The sequence below is a fragment of the Leuciscus leuciscus genome (assembly GCF_965113295.1).
Source record: "Leuciscus leuciscus genome assembly, chromosome: 15".
NCBI lineage: Eukaryota > Metazoa > Chordata > Actinopteri > Cypriniformes > Leuciscidae > Leuciscus > Leuciscus leuciscus.
The window spans coordinates 41630803-41645979 of record NC_138739.1 but is presented as its reverse complement, the minus strand read 5'-3'; the positions used below and the strand labels follow the sequence as shown (position 1 = coordinate 41645979).

Sequence of the window (15177 nt, the reverse complement as noted above, 5' to 3'; positions counted from 1 at the left end):
TGTCCGTTAAAATTTACTTTTGCAAATAATAATGGCGGTCCTGGACAGTGAGTGACCTTGCACATTAAGATAAAATCTGATTTTCTCCAGTCATTATTAAAAAACAAGCTAACAAAACTTGCAAACTAACGTTAGTAAAGCAGCCAGAGGGATCGTTCTGGCTCCACCTAAGCTCCGCCCACACAAAAAACGTCACCATGTTTACCAACTGAAAATTGGTCTATACACACAATTACAGTGTTCTCATTATACTTTTATGTAGCCTTTATGACAGACTTGCGTTGCACATGTTGCACTTAAATGTATTTTTCTTTTTTGAAGTGATTTCAATCATATTTCAAGCAATTCAAAACCATCATGTTGAAACAGTGCGCATCTGAAGTGTCTCTGAAGTGGAAAAAATACATTATTTATCGGCTTAAAATAATGTCCAAATCTTCTCATCGGACCGATAACATTAAAAATGAACATTTATCGTCCGATACCGATATGGAGGCTGATATACCGTGCATCTCTACATTTTATGTGTGGTGCCCAACAATCATGACCATATTAACCATATTCAATGTTTAATATTATCCAGACACGTGATATTTCACTGCGGGTGGAGCTAGCCAGGGCAAAAACAGAAACCAAACAAGCCACGAAATGTCACATGTCGCTTGTTGAAGCTGCAACTGGTTAGGACAAAAACACACGCTGATCTGAAATCGTGTACAGTCTGAGGAGATACTCTGCATACTTTATAGTATGAATGTATGAATGAAAATACTACATCTGCCATGTTGTCATTATCATGTGATCTACCAGCATCAGTTGTGTCTTCACTGCCGTGGCCTCATGGGATAGTTCATGGGACTCAGCGACAGACTCACACAGACTGGTTCCATCATTAACTACTGAGTCTCGTACAGCTTGTTGTGCATGAGAGTCTCGTCTCGTCTCGTCTCTGCGGAGGCTGTTACCGCATTACTGAGCTGTGAAAGCAAGGCTGTCTTCATGTGACTGGCTCTTAAAGTTCGTTGTGAATTGGGACTCTAATGTAAAAGTAGAAACTGAGGCGATCGTGACATGATCCATAGTGCGACAAGGCTTTCAGTTTTGAGAAAATATCCATCCATCCATCCATTTCCAGACCATCTTCTGAACAGTTTGACCAAATAAGACCCATCGCTTTAGGTAAAGTTCAGCAATTTTCCATGTCAGCCATTTTGAATTCAGTCATAAAATGCTGTCTTTTAACGAACACATTGGCGTATCATTACTAAACTTGGTATGAGTCTTCAGCACAAACCCTGAAAACATAAAATACGGCAAACGCTTCAAAAGTGGAATGATTGGTTTGAACCACGCCGTACAGACCACTGTTAAACAGAGCTGTTCAATCCAGTGAGAAATCTCTGCTACGAAACCCACGCTAAACTAGTCTAAACCCAGTTCTGAAGAGCACTGATGAGCAGAACAGGAGAAACATGGCATGAACAATCCAGTTAGAGGCTTTTCAATACACAAAACACCAACATTTACTGCGGATTTACTGTAGTAACACGCAGTAGTGGACAGTAACGCTGTTAACACTTTCTAAGAAGATCATGCTTCTAATGCATCATAGACCCCATTACTTATTTATACGTAAGTATTACTATTCTATTAATGCATTTATAAAGAATCATTAACTTATACTGCATTATAAGAACAGTTATAGTTGCATTTATATTATTTTTATAATAACTAAGTCATGCATTTGCTTTTTCAATGTGCATGCTCATAATTATACACCGATTTATAAATGGTTAATTATAAAATAGATCCAGAGACACTTGTTTGCTGTACCAATTAGTTATCAATTATGTCTTTAATGGCTAATGTTTGCATTAGAGGTCATGAATGGTAATTTTGATTTGTTCAAATCTATATCTCCCCAGCCACATGGTATTGCATATTACAGTTTGGAATTATACTTTAAAAAATATTGTTGCAGTGTTTTGCTAGTATGTAACACTTTAAAAAAAATCTACTATTTGTATTAATGATTTCTGCTTTTTTTCCCATTATTTTATTACAGGAATTATTGTTCATTAGTAGTAACCAGCTAATGAGCACATCTTCATGGTTCATCTTCTGCATTATAGGTCTTAATGAGTCTTTATAAATATATTTATAGAAAAGTAATACTTTTCTTATAAATAAGTATAAATGGAGATATAATTCATTATAAGCATGGGGGGGGGGGGGGGGGGGGGAGAAAGTGTTATCGATTTTTCTTCATAGTTTACTTTGTTAATGTACATTTTTCTGTACTTTATCAGTATTTAAATTTTGGCAGACCTTTACTTGCACTGGCACAATAAGCGATGGCAAGATTATTGACCATGTGTTGTTGAAATGAACAATCAGAGGCTATATAATAGCATATATTATCATCATTGAGTATTCTGTTTTTGCAATAGCTGCATTATAACAATGACTAGTTAAATCATGAGGAGGAAGCAGACCTTTGAATCTATCTCTGTTCAACCACAAAACTCTCAGTTCATTTTTACAGCCAGACAGATGTAACTCTCACTTTATCCTCTGGACAGCTGGAGCTTTACCGCACCATTCTCACTTCCATACTTCCACATGTGATACGCTCTTTTCCTGCGCAAAAATATTGGGTTTTCCCATCTTACTATTAAGACAATAGTATGTCTTTCATGTCTTTCAAAAACCTTCAGGGTTTTTTCTTTCTTTTCAATCTAGCATGTTCTGTTTCTGCTCAAAAAGTGTTTCTGCTGGTTTACACAATGAGGATTTTATTTAGTACCTTTGGTCTATTACTTGATACTTTGAAAGTAAGGCTACTTGAACTTCGGATGTATCGCTGCCATTGATGTTCACTGGGGGATGAATACTTCTGACACGCTGTTTGAGGACCTGTGTATTTCACATCAAGTACTAATGAGTAAAAGTACAGAAACCCTCATAAAATATTACTTCAGTGAAAGTATAAGTACTCATTTTCAATGTTACTTGAGTAAAAGTACAAAAGTACTTGATTTTTAAGTATGCCTATTAAAAGTAAAACAGTTCTGATCGATGGACCATGTTTATTTGATTTTTCTAGCCAGCTCTAGTCATGCTAGTCAGTCAGCAATAATAAGAAATAAAACTGCAGACATTTAATATGTATTGATCTGAAAATAAGCAACCTTTTTTATTCTAATACTAAAACTTATTATACACTATAAAAACAGTAAAGTCAAGTAACAATACAAACAATATACAATATAGTTCATTGGAAACAAGTTCATTGGAAACAATCTGTCTTGTAAAAAGCGCTATATAAATAAAGCTGACTGGAAGTTTCCCCAAATAAAATGTGCTTAAGTATATACTGTCCCCCACTGATCTCTACAACATTCACTCAGGCTTTTGCGTGAAATTGATCTCCGTCTCTGAGTGCTGTCATCACGGCTGTATTAGTGTGTGTCCTCTTTTAGACTGTGTGACGAACACGTCCCCTTGTCCTGGTGACAGATTCTTTCTCAGACTCTTTCTGCCCACCATATGTGAAAATCATAGGAATTCATAAACATACACTTGATAACATGATACAACTGTTGCAAATATGAAGTTTATAAAGCATTTGTGAATCTGGAGGAGAGGTTCATTTTACATGCAAATTACTCAGAATTTACACTTTTAAATTAAATATCTTACAATATATAAGATATTATTTTGTTATTGTAATAGGATATGAATCCAAGCAATATGTAAGATTATAGTTGCAAGATTTGACATTGCATAGCAACTGTAAACAACTAAAATGTTGTGTCTCCTTAATAACAACTTAATAACAATCTCATTTTGACTCAGTATTTTTGCATTACTTTATGTTTGTTCATGCCGCTCTCTTTACATGCGACAGTAAAGCAGTCTTTCCCGCTGATTGCAATGCAAATATAACTCGATAAGTATAAATTGAAAAGTATAGACACCCATCACTGATAATAAATCATCTATCCACTGCCTGAAATCCCACCGGGATATTTCCCCTTCACCAGATCTGTATCATGGTTATCGTTCTGCACATGCAGATCTGGGATTGATTAATGTGCCCTCTGGGGAGCGGGAGCCTCGGAGGGCGACAGAGGGTGACGGGCTGGTGGAAAAGCGCTGACCGGGAATCGCCAATTGCCTGAAATGTAACTGATCCAATAAAGCAGGGCTGTAAAGTAGCCGTAATGCTGATGGAGAGAGACACGAGGTCTCAAAAACTGTGTTTGTCTGCAGTGACGATATTCAAGAACGACATGTCATGGCCATTAAGACCAGTTGTGAGATGCAGGCGAAGGCTAACCATTTATTATTATTTATTTTTTGTACTGAATAACACCGTCTATCGCGAGCCAGTGGTTCTACGTAGATGATTCCCTCTAAAATGAAAGGGGTTGTTGATTATGATTTCACTTTTCTAACTTTAGTTAGTGTGTAATGTTGCTGTTTGAGAATAAACAACATCTGCAAAGTTACAACGCTCAAAGTTCAAAGCAAAGGGAGATATTTGCTTTTACAGAAATCACTTTTTAAGGACTACAACAAAAGGCTGGTAGAGTCTACACGACATTCCTCCCGGGTTAGTGACATCACCAACCCTAGAATTTACATAAACCCGCCCCCTGAACACGATTTATAGATTATCATGACAGAATATGCTAATCAATGACTAGAAGATACTGTAACTACACATAAGCTACATAAATTCATCAACTAACCATTCAGAAATGTCCTGTTGCTTCTACATGTTGTCACTTCTTCTTGAGTCTCTCCATCTTTCTGACTCCGGTTTGAACATGAAAGGCTAAAAGTTTTTGAAATTTTCAGTGCATGTTTGTGTGAGGTAAAAGGACACAAGCTCTTGAAGCTCCGCCCCCCTGTGCCGGGAGCAGCAGCTCATTTGCATTTAAAGGGACAGACACAAAAACGGTGCAAAAAGTGACAATTTTAACATGCTATATAAAAATATCTGTGGGGTATTTTGAGCTAAAACTTCACATACACTGGGGACATCAGAGACTTATTTTACATCTTGTGAAAAGGGCATCATACCACCCATTTAAGGCTTTTGTGTAAATCTTTTCCAGCACATGTGCATTGCCCCATCAGGGAGATTGTACACACATACAGCTGGACATGCTGAGGCTGATCATTTCATCTGGTTTAGAGCCGCTTCAGTCTGGACTGTGATCAATACTGTTGCCTAAATGACATACTAATGGACCTGAAGAAGACATCAGCAGCTGTAGCAGTGGAGATCCTTACTGTCAGAGGTTCAGTGGGTTGCAGAGCAAGCAAGTGTCTTGTTTCTGAGGTTACAACCTTGCTGTGTGTCCTTGACCAGGACGTGCATGATGTCAATTGCCTACAGAGACGATATTACAACCTGAGTGGCAGATTTGAGATGTTCTTCATGAATGGGCATTCGTTGATATCACACAGTCCACAAGAGAACGCCATCATAATTTACCTATTGTGAGCCCCGCCCCCCTCAGTTACTGTTGCTATCTCGGACAAACAAACGGAGTTGATAAGTTGTTTTTGATCAATTTTGGACACAGAAGGACAACCTCTCTAAAACTAATGATCTTTGCAACGGAAGTGAATCAATCAAACTAACTTTAGCTGGACAATAACTTTATTCTAGAGCTGCTGTAAAGCCAAAACAATCTCTGTTACTTTAATCTCCTATTATCACTGTAAAGCTGCTTTGAAACAGTCCATATTGTTAAAAGCGCTATATTAAAGCAGCACTCAGTAGCTTCGGGATTTCTTCGCTGTATTCTCGCTTTTTGCTCGCAGGTTTCTCTCTAGAGCTCCCCCCACAGCTTCGGAATAGATATTTGACAACACTGTTGTAAAAACTCGTTGGTGATTCTCAGACACCAGAGGCTATAGATCAACGACATCAAAGCAGATGGGACATTCTTTAAAACGTCTTCTTCATTCGGGTTCGGACAGCGTGAGGGAGCGCAATAATGACAGCATTTTAGCAGATTTCTTCTGGCCGTAAAGCAATTGTTTACATCGCGAGACCTGATATCACGCGAGACTTCCTGACGCAGCGGCCGGCGGCCCGCCGGCTCAAAGTTGCAAGTGCGTATTTTCCGCTCACGGGCACCAGGGGGGTGCGAAACGACCACCATTCAACCCGAAATAAGTAATATAACCATTCCAATGACTCCGAAGCTGTTCAGTTAAGGTAAAAAAAAGTTACTTGGTTCACCTTTAATGAAGGTGACTTGACTTGACTTAACTCTCGTTGAGAAGCATTCATGTGGGACTTCAATATGCCATTGAGGGATATATAAAAGATTTAAAAATAAATATGGTGGGTAACAAGATTAATTTGCAAGCGAGGGTTTACAGATCACAATGCAAGCGGGAGAAGCCTCATGTTACGGTCATCACGATCGCAGATGAACAACATCCAGGATCAACACCGTTCATGTAGCGCAATAATTAAATTTTTATAATGTAAAAATTATTTACATTTAACCAGTTTAATATGGAGAGCCACTGAATTGTAGGCCAGTCTGTGGCCATGACGTGAGAACAGTTAGCTCTTTAGGTTTGTATGTTAGCATGGACTCACTAACTTTAATTGTAACTTAATGAGAGTGTGAGAACCAGAAAATGAAGGTTTTCGTCTTCATTGGGATTGGGGTTGTATCCTTAGGGAACCAAGTTACTGCGCCAACATCACTGGATTAATACACTTAATCCAAAGCAGACACTTTGCTCTGTCTGGTTTGGGTTTAGGAAATGGAATAAAACAAATTCCATTGCTCATCCTCTCAGGATACCTGGAATCAGTGTTACAAGTTCCACAGGCACATTGTTTTACCATTTTTTTTTGTAGCATAACCGATGAGAGCTTCGGATCTTCCCATGTTTCTCTATGGCGCTGAAACCTAAAGATATCTAAGTTCCCCGTGCAACTGATACTCAACTGCCATTGCCTGATCTGCGTTCAAGTGGAGGGGCTTACCGATGGGTCAATCACTGCCTACAGTCTGAAATATCTTGAGTGTTCATTTGATGGCAGAAAGGCCATGATGGTTCAAAAAGATGGACAGTGTTATGTTGAATAACTTGCATGTGCACCTGACCTTTGATTTCTGCTTCAACCATGCATAGTAGTGTCCTCAATTTCTGGGGAAGTTTTAAAGGTTCTCTTATTTAAAAAAAAAATTACGGTAGGAAGTTCACATCAACCTCTCTTTAACACAGATTCACGAGTTTGCTTTACCATATAATCATACGGCATGATATAGGTAAACAGATTTGGTTTGCTGTCCATGGTTATAAGTTTGCTCTTCAATTGAGATGGAGCTTTCAGATACCCTCCTCAGAGAAATATATAGACAGATGAATTTAGGCTTAAGGTAGAGAAGTGGAGGAGAAGTGATGCTTGAGCAACTTCATCTAAGCATGGTAAGCTAAGACGCTGGTAATATACTCCATGGATCACCGGATTAGATGAACAAGCTCCTTACAAATTTACGCCATGAACTTTATGTAGCTTCTTGTCCTTTAATGAATGTATAACTTACAACTGTCTTTAGTCTGACCTCTAAAAACTGACATATTTCATAACATGGTGCTATTCAGGGTTATCTTGCAATTTAGGGAAATGTGCGGAGATGAAGCAATACAACATAACAAACCACATAACGATTAACACAACAGAGGAAAACTGAAGGCTTGAATACACAAGGGAGAATAATTAACAGAACCGGGAACAGGTGACACTAATCAGACAACTAATGAGCGACCAGAACTAAGGCAAAACAGAGACATTGAAACCTAATGGTGCGAATAGCGCGTCAGGCGCGAGTGATTTCAATGTTAAGTCAATGCAAAGACGCGTTACGCGCGTAAAAAAATCCTGCGGCGTGAATGAGGCGTAGAGCGCGGCGCGGTAGACGCGAATACGCCTCATTCGAGCGTCAAGTTTGCGCGAATAGCGAGAATTGAGCGTCTGGCGCGTTAAGCGCTACGCGCGAATTATTTTATTAGTGCTATTTGTGCATTCACGCGTTTGACGCAAATTCGCGTCTGCCGCCCGAGTTGAAAAATCTGAACTTCTGCGTCAATTCGCGCCGCGTTAACCAATCAGGAGCCTGCTTGCTGCTGTCACGTGGTGAAGTGACAGTTTATAATGTTATTTTATGTTTGGCCTCAATAAATTATTTTGTAATATGACTAAAATGCACAACAAAGCAAATCTTTCACATAAAAACTCGATTTCAATATATGAGAGATACTAATTTTGTATTGAATGCTATTTATTCCATATCTATTCTAGATTATATGAAACATTATTATTCTAATGTAAAGACAACAAACACAATTTAGTGTATAAAAACAAAAATCACAGGACAGGTTTCACTTTTGGAGGCTGGCTCCATTTATTATCAAAACAAAAATAAATGACAGATTAGGTGGGTGCGGGCGAGGGTGAACCTCGCGCCGGGCTGTAGAGCGCGGGCTCGACAGGCATAGACCACTCGAGGCCGAGGCCTTATACGGCCTACGCTGTCCTCGTCAGCGTCCTCACCGTTAGGTCCACCAAACCTAGCTCCTGGAGCAAATTGTGAAACTCCTGAAACCCTCTGGAGGGTCTGGTGGACCCGAGTACAGCGACGATGTCCCCTACGCAGCTGTTTCTGCTCTCCAGAGCATATACGAGCGGTGACTCTCTCGATTAATGCTAATGCTAATGCTCGATAAACATCTAAAAAAGATGGCCGCCAACGGGTTTCGAAACTTTCGCCTCTGACGCGCGTAAATTTTGCTTCAATCTTTTGTTTTTACGCGCGTCAATTTCGCTCTTGACACGCGAATTAACACAAAGTGGTCAAGCGTCAAACTAGACGCGGCAGGCGCGAATTTGACGCGCTATTCGCGTCCGGTGTGAACGTAGCATAAGACTAGAAACTAAACAAGACAGTTTAAACACACTGCATCCGCTGTAGAATCCATCTGTGTCACCACTTACTGAGAGGGATGTTTATTATTATATGTTTATACACCATAAATGCATAATATCAAATTACTAATTTTAAATGTTATCACATATGACGCCTAATATAAAGTGGAATTTTGTGTGGTAATGTAAAAAGCAGAGAACCAACTGTACTCAATAGATTCTGAGACATAGACGTAAACTCCAACTGAATTGTTTGAATCTGACAAACTACTCAAACTAAAGAGCATCTACCAAACCACTTTATTTGTAGCTCTCTCTTTGTTACTCCAGAGCCAGGTTAACCCAGTGTCTCTTTCTTTCAGCTCTCCTCTATGCCACCATTTTTGGTAATGTAACCACCATCTTCCAGCAAATGTATGCCAACACCAACCGCTACCATGAGATGTTGAACAGCGTGAGAGACTTCCTGAAGCTCTACCAGGTTCCCAAGGGCCTCAGTGAGCGGGTCATGGACTATATCGTCTCCACATGGTCCATGTCCAGAGGAATTGACACTGAAAAGGTACTTGGCGCAGAGTCTCGCAGACAGAAGATCTCGATCTATATCCAGGGAGCTTATTTTCTTCATTCATTTTTAAAGTCATTTCTTCTGTCTTTGCCATAACATCCGTAGCATGTGTGAATGATGTCCCTCTAATGTTTAAGATCACAGTCTAGCTCACGTGTTACGTAAGGCTTTGAACAGCTTCTCGAAATCTCATGAATTATTAGTGAAAGGCTTGGACAACCTCCAGTTTTTGTTTTAGCATAACTCTAAGCAAAGGATGTGTATTTTTCTCGGCAGGTGTTGCAGATTTGCCCCAAAGACATGCGAGCAGACATCTGCGTTCATCTCAACCGGAAGGTGTTCAAAGAACATCCGGCTTTCCGTCTGGCCAGCGACGGCTGTTTGCGAGCCCTTGCCATGGAGTTTCAGACCATCCACTGCGCCCCGGGCGACCTCATCTACCACGCCGGCGAGAGCGTCGACAGCCTCTGCTTTGTGGTGTCAGGGTCTTTGGAGGTCATCCAGGACGATGAAGTCGTTGCTATTTTGGGTGAGTATAATATTTCTCACCTAAATTAAGCAGATTCATTCTGTGTTTTCCACTTGTTTCATGCCAATTTTGGTCAGTGTTGTGTGGTTTAGCACTGTTTCATTCCTCTGTTTCATACGGTTCCTAACTAAATCAAACTGGAGTGTGTTTCCCATACAACGCTGTAACTCAGTGCTTCACTACTATAGTACGATGCATTGTTGAAGAAATCACTAGCTAGTCACGACTGTTTCCCGAAACTGTATTGTTGCAAAGTTGTCGTTCAACCATGTTGCTTAATGATGACACACAGGTTTTGGAGTAATAACTACTTTTAATGAATCTGTTTGAGATCGGATTAATGCCAGGTTGTTTGCTATAAATTATGGAAATGGCATCTGAGGACTTTCCAGACTCAATCATAGGCTCGTTCTTACACACTAGAGCACATTCACACTCTTCAAAAACGGTGCATTAAATATCTTGACAAACTAAAAGACATAAATGATATTTGTATCAATTCTAAATAAAAGATATAGATTGTACTGAATGTTAGCTTGATTATTTTGCTCAAGATAAGGATTTATTAAGTCCACATGTCATGCAAACTAGAAACTATGCTTCTAACCACAGGTCGAGAGCTGTCGTTCCAAACACACAACTTTGCGATGCTGTTTGCGAATGTTCGTTTAAACTATGGTTTCGGGAAACACAGACTCGTTGAACTATACTGATAACGACGGAACTTGCAACTATAGTTGGCTAACGATGCTTTTGGGAAACGCACCCCAGATTGTGACTATATGAAAGGTCAAAGCAAGTACTTTCAACATTTCTACCCTGTAAAAAGTGGTAACTTACAATTGTTAGGTTAAAGAGCTATTTCTACCCGATTTAACCAATAAAATGTATTTATATATTTGGTATAAATGGATGTATTTAGATCTATTCTTCATTTATATAGCGCTTTTAACAGTGCAGATTGTTCCAAAAGCGGCTTTACATAGGCTTTACATTAAGATTACAATCTTATCCAACAAATGTTTATTCAGTTATGTTAAGTGATATTTTTGGCTAAATTTAGATTTTTAGGTTACCATTTTTTTGTCAGTGTAACCTGTGTCACCACTTTCAGATAAGAATGTTTAGTTGTAGATTGCATCACAAAACTATTTTGGACCCTGTTTAAGCATAACACTTTACCGATCTTAATATCTGTAAATGGGGTCTCGATGTCAGATATATATATATATATTGGAATTAGAACCACATTTAACAGGGGTCCAAATTGCTGCCAACACAAAATATTATACAACAAATGTTTTGCTGTTTACATGCATGTAACAAGATCCAATTTGGTGTGTGTTAATCGTACAAAAATGTAACTCGCTGATTAACTACTATAGTACAATGCACTGTTTGAGAAACTAACCAACTAGTCAAGACTGTTTCCTGAAATTGTAGTAAAATAGTCGCAACTCTGTCGTTTGAACCACATTGATTCAACAATGCACAACATTCGATGAAAAGGCCCATTCTAAAAACTAGACAATGAAAGAAAACTGTGTTTTTCATGAGATTTTAAATGACATGTTTTTCCATTACATGTGCACAAGGCTTGCACATGAAGTTAGCTGTCAGAATGCGTTAAACAGGGTAATGGGCAAAGATCTACATGGGATGAGTTTTGCACAAGTGTTTTGCAATAAAACAACACAATTATACATTGTACTAACAATTATTTTTACTTGAGTACATAGGCTAGTAGTTAAAGACCTGTAATATGAAGTGTGACTTAAATTTCAGCACATTAATTAATTGATGAGAAGTTATTGATCAGATACAACATGGTTTTAGCTAAAACAAAAATTAAGTTATGACTGTTTTTAAAAGCTCACATTCTACCGGGTCAAAACTGACCCAGGAATGCAAAAGGCATTGTGTCAGTTTTTGAATGAGTTAGGAAGATTAAATAAGGTCAAGCATAAGCAATAATAATAGCAATGCTTGCTTTTTTTATTACCAAATGCCTCTCATAAGCTTAAGGCAGCACGAGAAGCTCTCTGCACTGCAGAGAAAGATCTGGTGTCCAGTTTTACGCTGAGATAAATATTTGCACTGCAGCCCGTGCGGGACAGGTCTCTAGCAGAGTGTGTCGTTTCACTGGAGGTGTAAATCTGTCATTGCAGGGTGAGAAACAAAGCAGAGTCGTCTGTGGGGATGAGATCTGCTCTAGTGTGAAGCGCTGTGTGAATGTATTTTAAAGAGTTAAAGATTGTAAATTTTGTATGAAAGCACAGTGGAAGCCTTGTCAAAAATGGATCGGTTTGCTTGTTCTGGAATAGGATATTTAAAAACAAAATTACATTTGAGCTACAGATATCGAGCAATCTATTGTTGTTCTAAAAAATTCTTTCTTCTGTGGAACACAGGAGAATATATTTTGAAGAAAGCATTGTAGCCCATTGACTTCCACTAAAAACACGAAGACATTTCTCAGTATAGTCTTACACATTTGGAACAAAATGAGGCATTTCCTTTTTGGAATAAATGATATCCGACATGGTGTGGCACTGGTGGTCGCCACAAGTGTAAACATGATGTTAATCTGTGGTCACGTCAGCAACATTTCAGGCATAATTGCATGGGCAAAAAAGTCCCTTGTCTATCATCATTAGTGTAGCGATGTATGAAGCACAACTCACTAAGAAGTCATTTTCAAACCAAGCAGTTTTCTGTTGTTCAATACTGCAAATTCATGTTACTTTCAACCCTTTGCAAAATCTGCATGGTTTTTGCCTGCTAAAATTCACAATGGTAAATGTGACCATACCTTTACTCTTTTACTTTACTGTGGATCTTATTTATATGCATGAATTAATTTAATGTTCCCCTGAAATGACATTCTCAACCTGACCAGTTTTATCCTGAAGTGCATATTGAGTTTCCTGTGATCCGTGAAAATGTGCACCTATATACACGAATCCGGGACATTCCCCTGAAAGTATTAGAAAGCCTAATGGAATTCATTTTTCAATGTCCCCCTCTCTCTTTTTTCTCTCAGGAAAGGGAGACGTGTTCGGGGATGTGTTCTGGAAAGAGGTGAATTTAGCTCAGGCTTGTGCCAACGTTCGTGCACTGACCTACTGCGATCTTCACATCATCAAGCGGGATGCCTTGCAGAAGGTTCTGGAATTCTATGCAGCCTTCGCCGGCCACTTCTCACGCAATCTGGTGTTAACCTACAACCTGAGGAAAAGGGTGAGTGCCTAGACCACTTCACATGAAAAATGAAAAGTTCCAAATGAGTTCCCCAGAGTTCCAAATGAGTTCCCGAGAGTTCCAAATGAGTTCCCGAGAGTTCCAAATGAGTTCCCGAGAGTTCCAAATGAGTTCCCGAGAGTTCCAAATGAGTTCCCCAGAGTTCCAAATGAGTTCCCCAGAGTTCCAAATGAGTTCCCCAGAGTTCCAAATGAGTTCCCCAGAGTTTCAATGAGTTTCCCAGAGTTTCAATGAGTTTCCCAGAGTTTCAATGAGTTTCCCAGAGTTCCAAATGAGTTCCCCAGAGTTCCAAATGAGAATTCTCTTGTTAGAGCAGTTTCCCAACCTACTCATTTTGGATGTTTTGTTATTTTAAGGAAAAAACTTTTAAATATGTAATTTTGGTGATCAAAGATGAGTTTTAAAGGATGAAATTACTGACTACAGGGGGACTTTAAGTCACCGGCCACTGGCAGGTGTGGCAAAAAAGTTAGTTTTAGGCCCTGTCTGTAAATAAAACCATGAACATGCTGCAGAGCTGCTTTATATAAGAATATGAAGTGTAATTCTCATTGAAAGAGACTCTATTTTATCATTCATCATCTGGAAAGAATTGTTGTGAAAGTGATTCCAATGTTATCGTTCCGCTGTGTCATTATCGTTATAGATGTGCTGTGGACTTGCTATTCTTTTACATGTAGAACCATTTTTTTTAAATATACCTTTAGTGTTATTATTATAGTTATCATCCATGTTGTGAATGGCCCTTTTTACCTAGTTCACACAAGCATCATAACGGTAATTTACTGGTTAAGTTATAACTTCTTATCTTGGAAAGTTTGCCTGACTAATTTCCTGATATTTCTCAAAGGCCCTGTTCACACATCTCTGAAATGTACAAGTGACCTAACCTCTTTATTTTAAAGGGGTGGTTGAGTGTGATTTGACTTTTCTAACTTTAGTTAGTGTGTAATGTTGCTGTTTGAGCATAAACAACATCTGCAAAGTTACAACGCTCAAAGTTCAAAGCAAAGGGAGATATTTGCTTTTAAAGAAAAGGACTACAACAAACGGCTGGTTGGGACTACAGGACATTCCTCTCGGGTTAGTGACATCACTAACCCTAGAATTTACATAAACCCCGCCCCCGGGAACACGCAGTCCATGTTGAGAAGAGGAAAAGTTGTTGTATAAGAGTACATTTGTGAGTCAGCTCAAACTTTAGCATCCATCTTTTCACATGCAATAGAAAGTCACTCTGTGTGCATCTCACAACAGTTCATATATGAGCAATTTATAGATTTATCATGACAGAATATCCTAATTGACGATAGTTAACTCCACATCAGCGACATAAATTCATCAACTAACCATTCAGAGACGTCCTGTTGCATTCTACATGTTGTCACTTCTTCTTGAGTCTCTCCAGCCTTATCTAACTCCGTTTAACATTAAAGGCAGAACAGTTTCTGTCATTTGCGTGAGGTAACAGCAGCTGCTAACAGACACGAGCTCTTGAAACCCCGCCCTCTGCAGCAGCTCATTTGCATTTAAAGGGCCAGGCACAAAACGGTGCGTTTTTGCAAACCCTCAAAAAGTGACAAATTTAACTTGCTATATAAAAATATCTGTGGGGTATTTTGCGCTAAAACTTCACACACACACTCTGGGGACATCATAGATATATTTTACATCTTGTGAAAAGGGCATTATACCACCCCTTTAATGAATCTCATTTGAATGAACAAACTTCCTGAAGCTTTGTGATTTATTGTACACAGGAATGACTTTCATTCATTTAGTTATTATGTTTCCTCTTCCTAGAACGATGTTGACAGCTTTTTTATTAATATCATCACTGGCGCA

General features: G+C 38.9%; 2 protein-coding genes across 6 annotated transcripts in view; one reads left to right on the top strand and one right to left on the bottom strand.

Moving 5' to 3' along the window:
• The window catches only part of kcnh1b (potassium voltage-gated channel, subfamily H (eag-related), member 1b), a 67304-nt gene that overhangs the window by 25746 nt on the left and 26381 nt on the right, over positions 1-15177 (top strand). For all 5 annotated transcript variants that reach the window (XR_014198297.1, XR_014198298.1, XM_082139718.1 and 2 more), the window contains exons 8-10: positions 9337-9536; positions 9819-10071; positions 13115-13311. Coding sequence is in view for 3 of the 5 variants with exons in the window: in XM_082139718.1 (XP_081995844.1) it covers positions 9337-9536; positions 9819-10071; positions 13115-13311 (650 nt within the window). In the remaining 2 variants the exon portion in view is untranslated. The remainder of the gene's footprint in view (positions 1-9336; positions 9537-9818; positions 10072-13114; positions 13312-15177) is intronic.
• LOC309476633 (uncharacterized protein) overlaps positions 2714-15177 on the bottom strand; it is a 41882-nt gene continuing 29418 nt past the window's right edge. The window contains exon 2 of the mRNA XM_082139766.1: positions 2714-4661. The gene's annotated coding sequence lies outside the window, so the exon portion shown is untranslated. The remainder of the gene's footprint in view (positions 4662-15177) is intronic.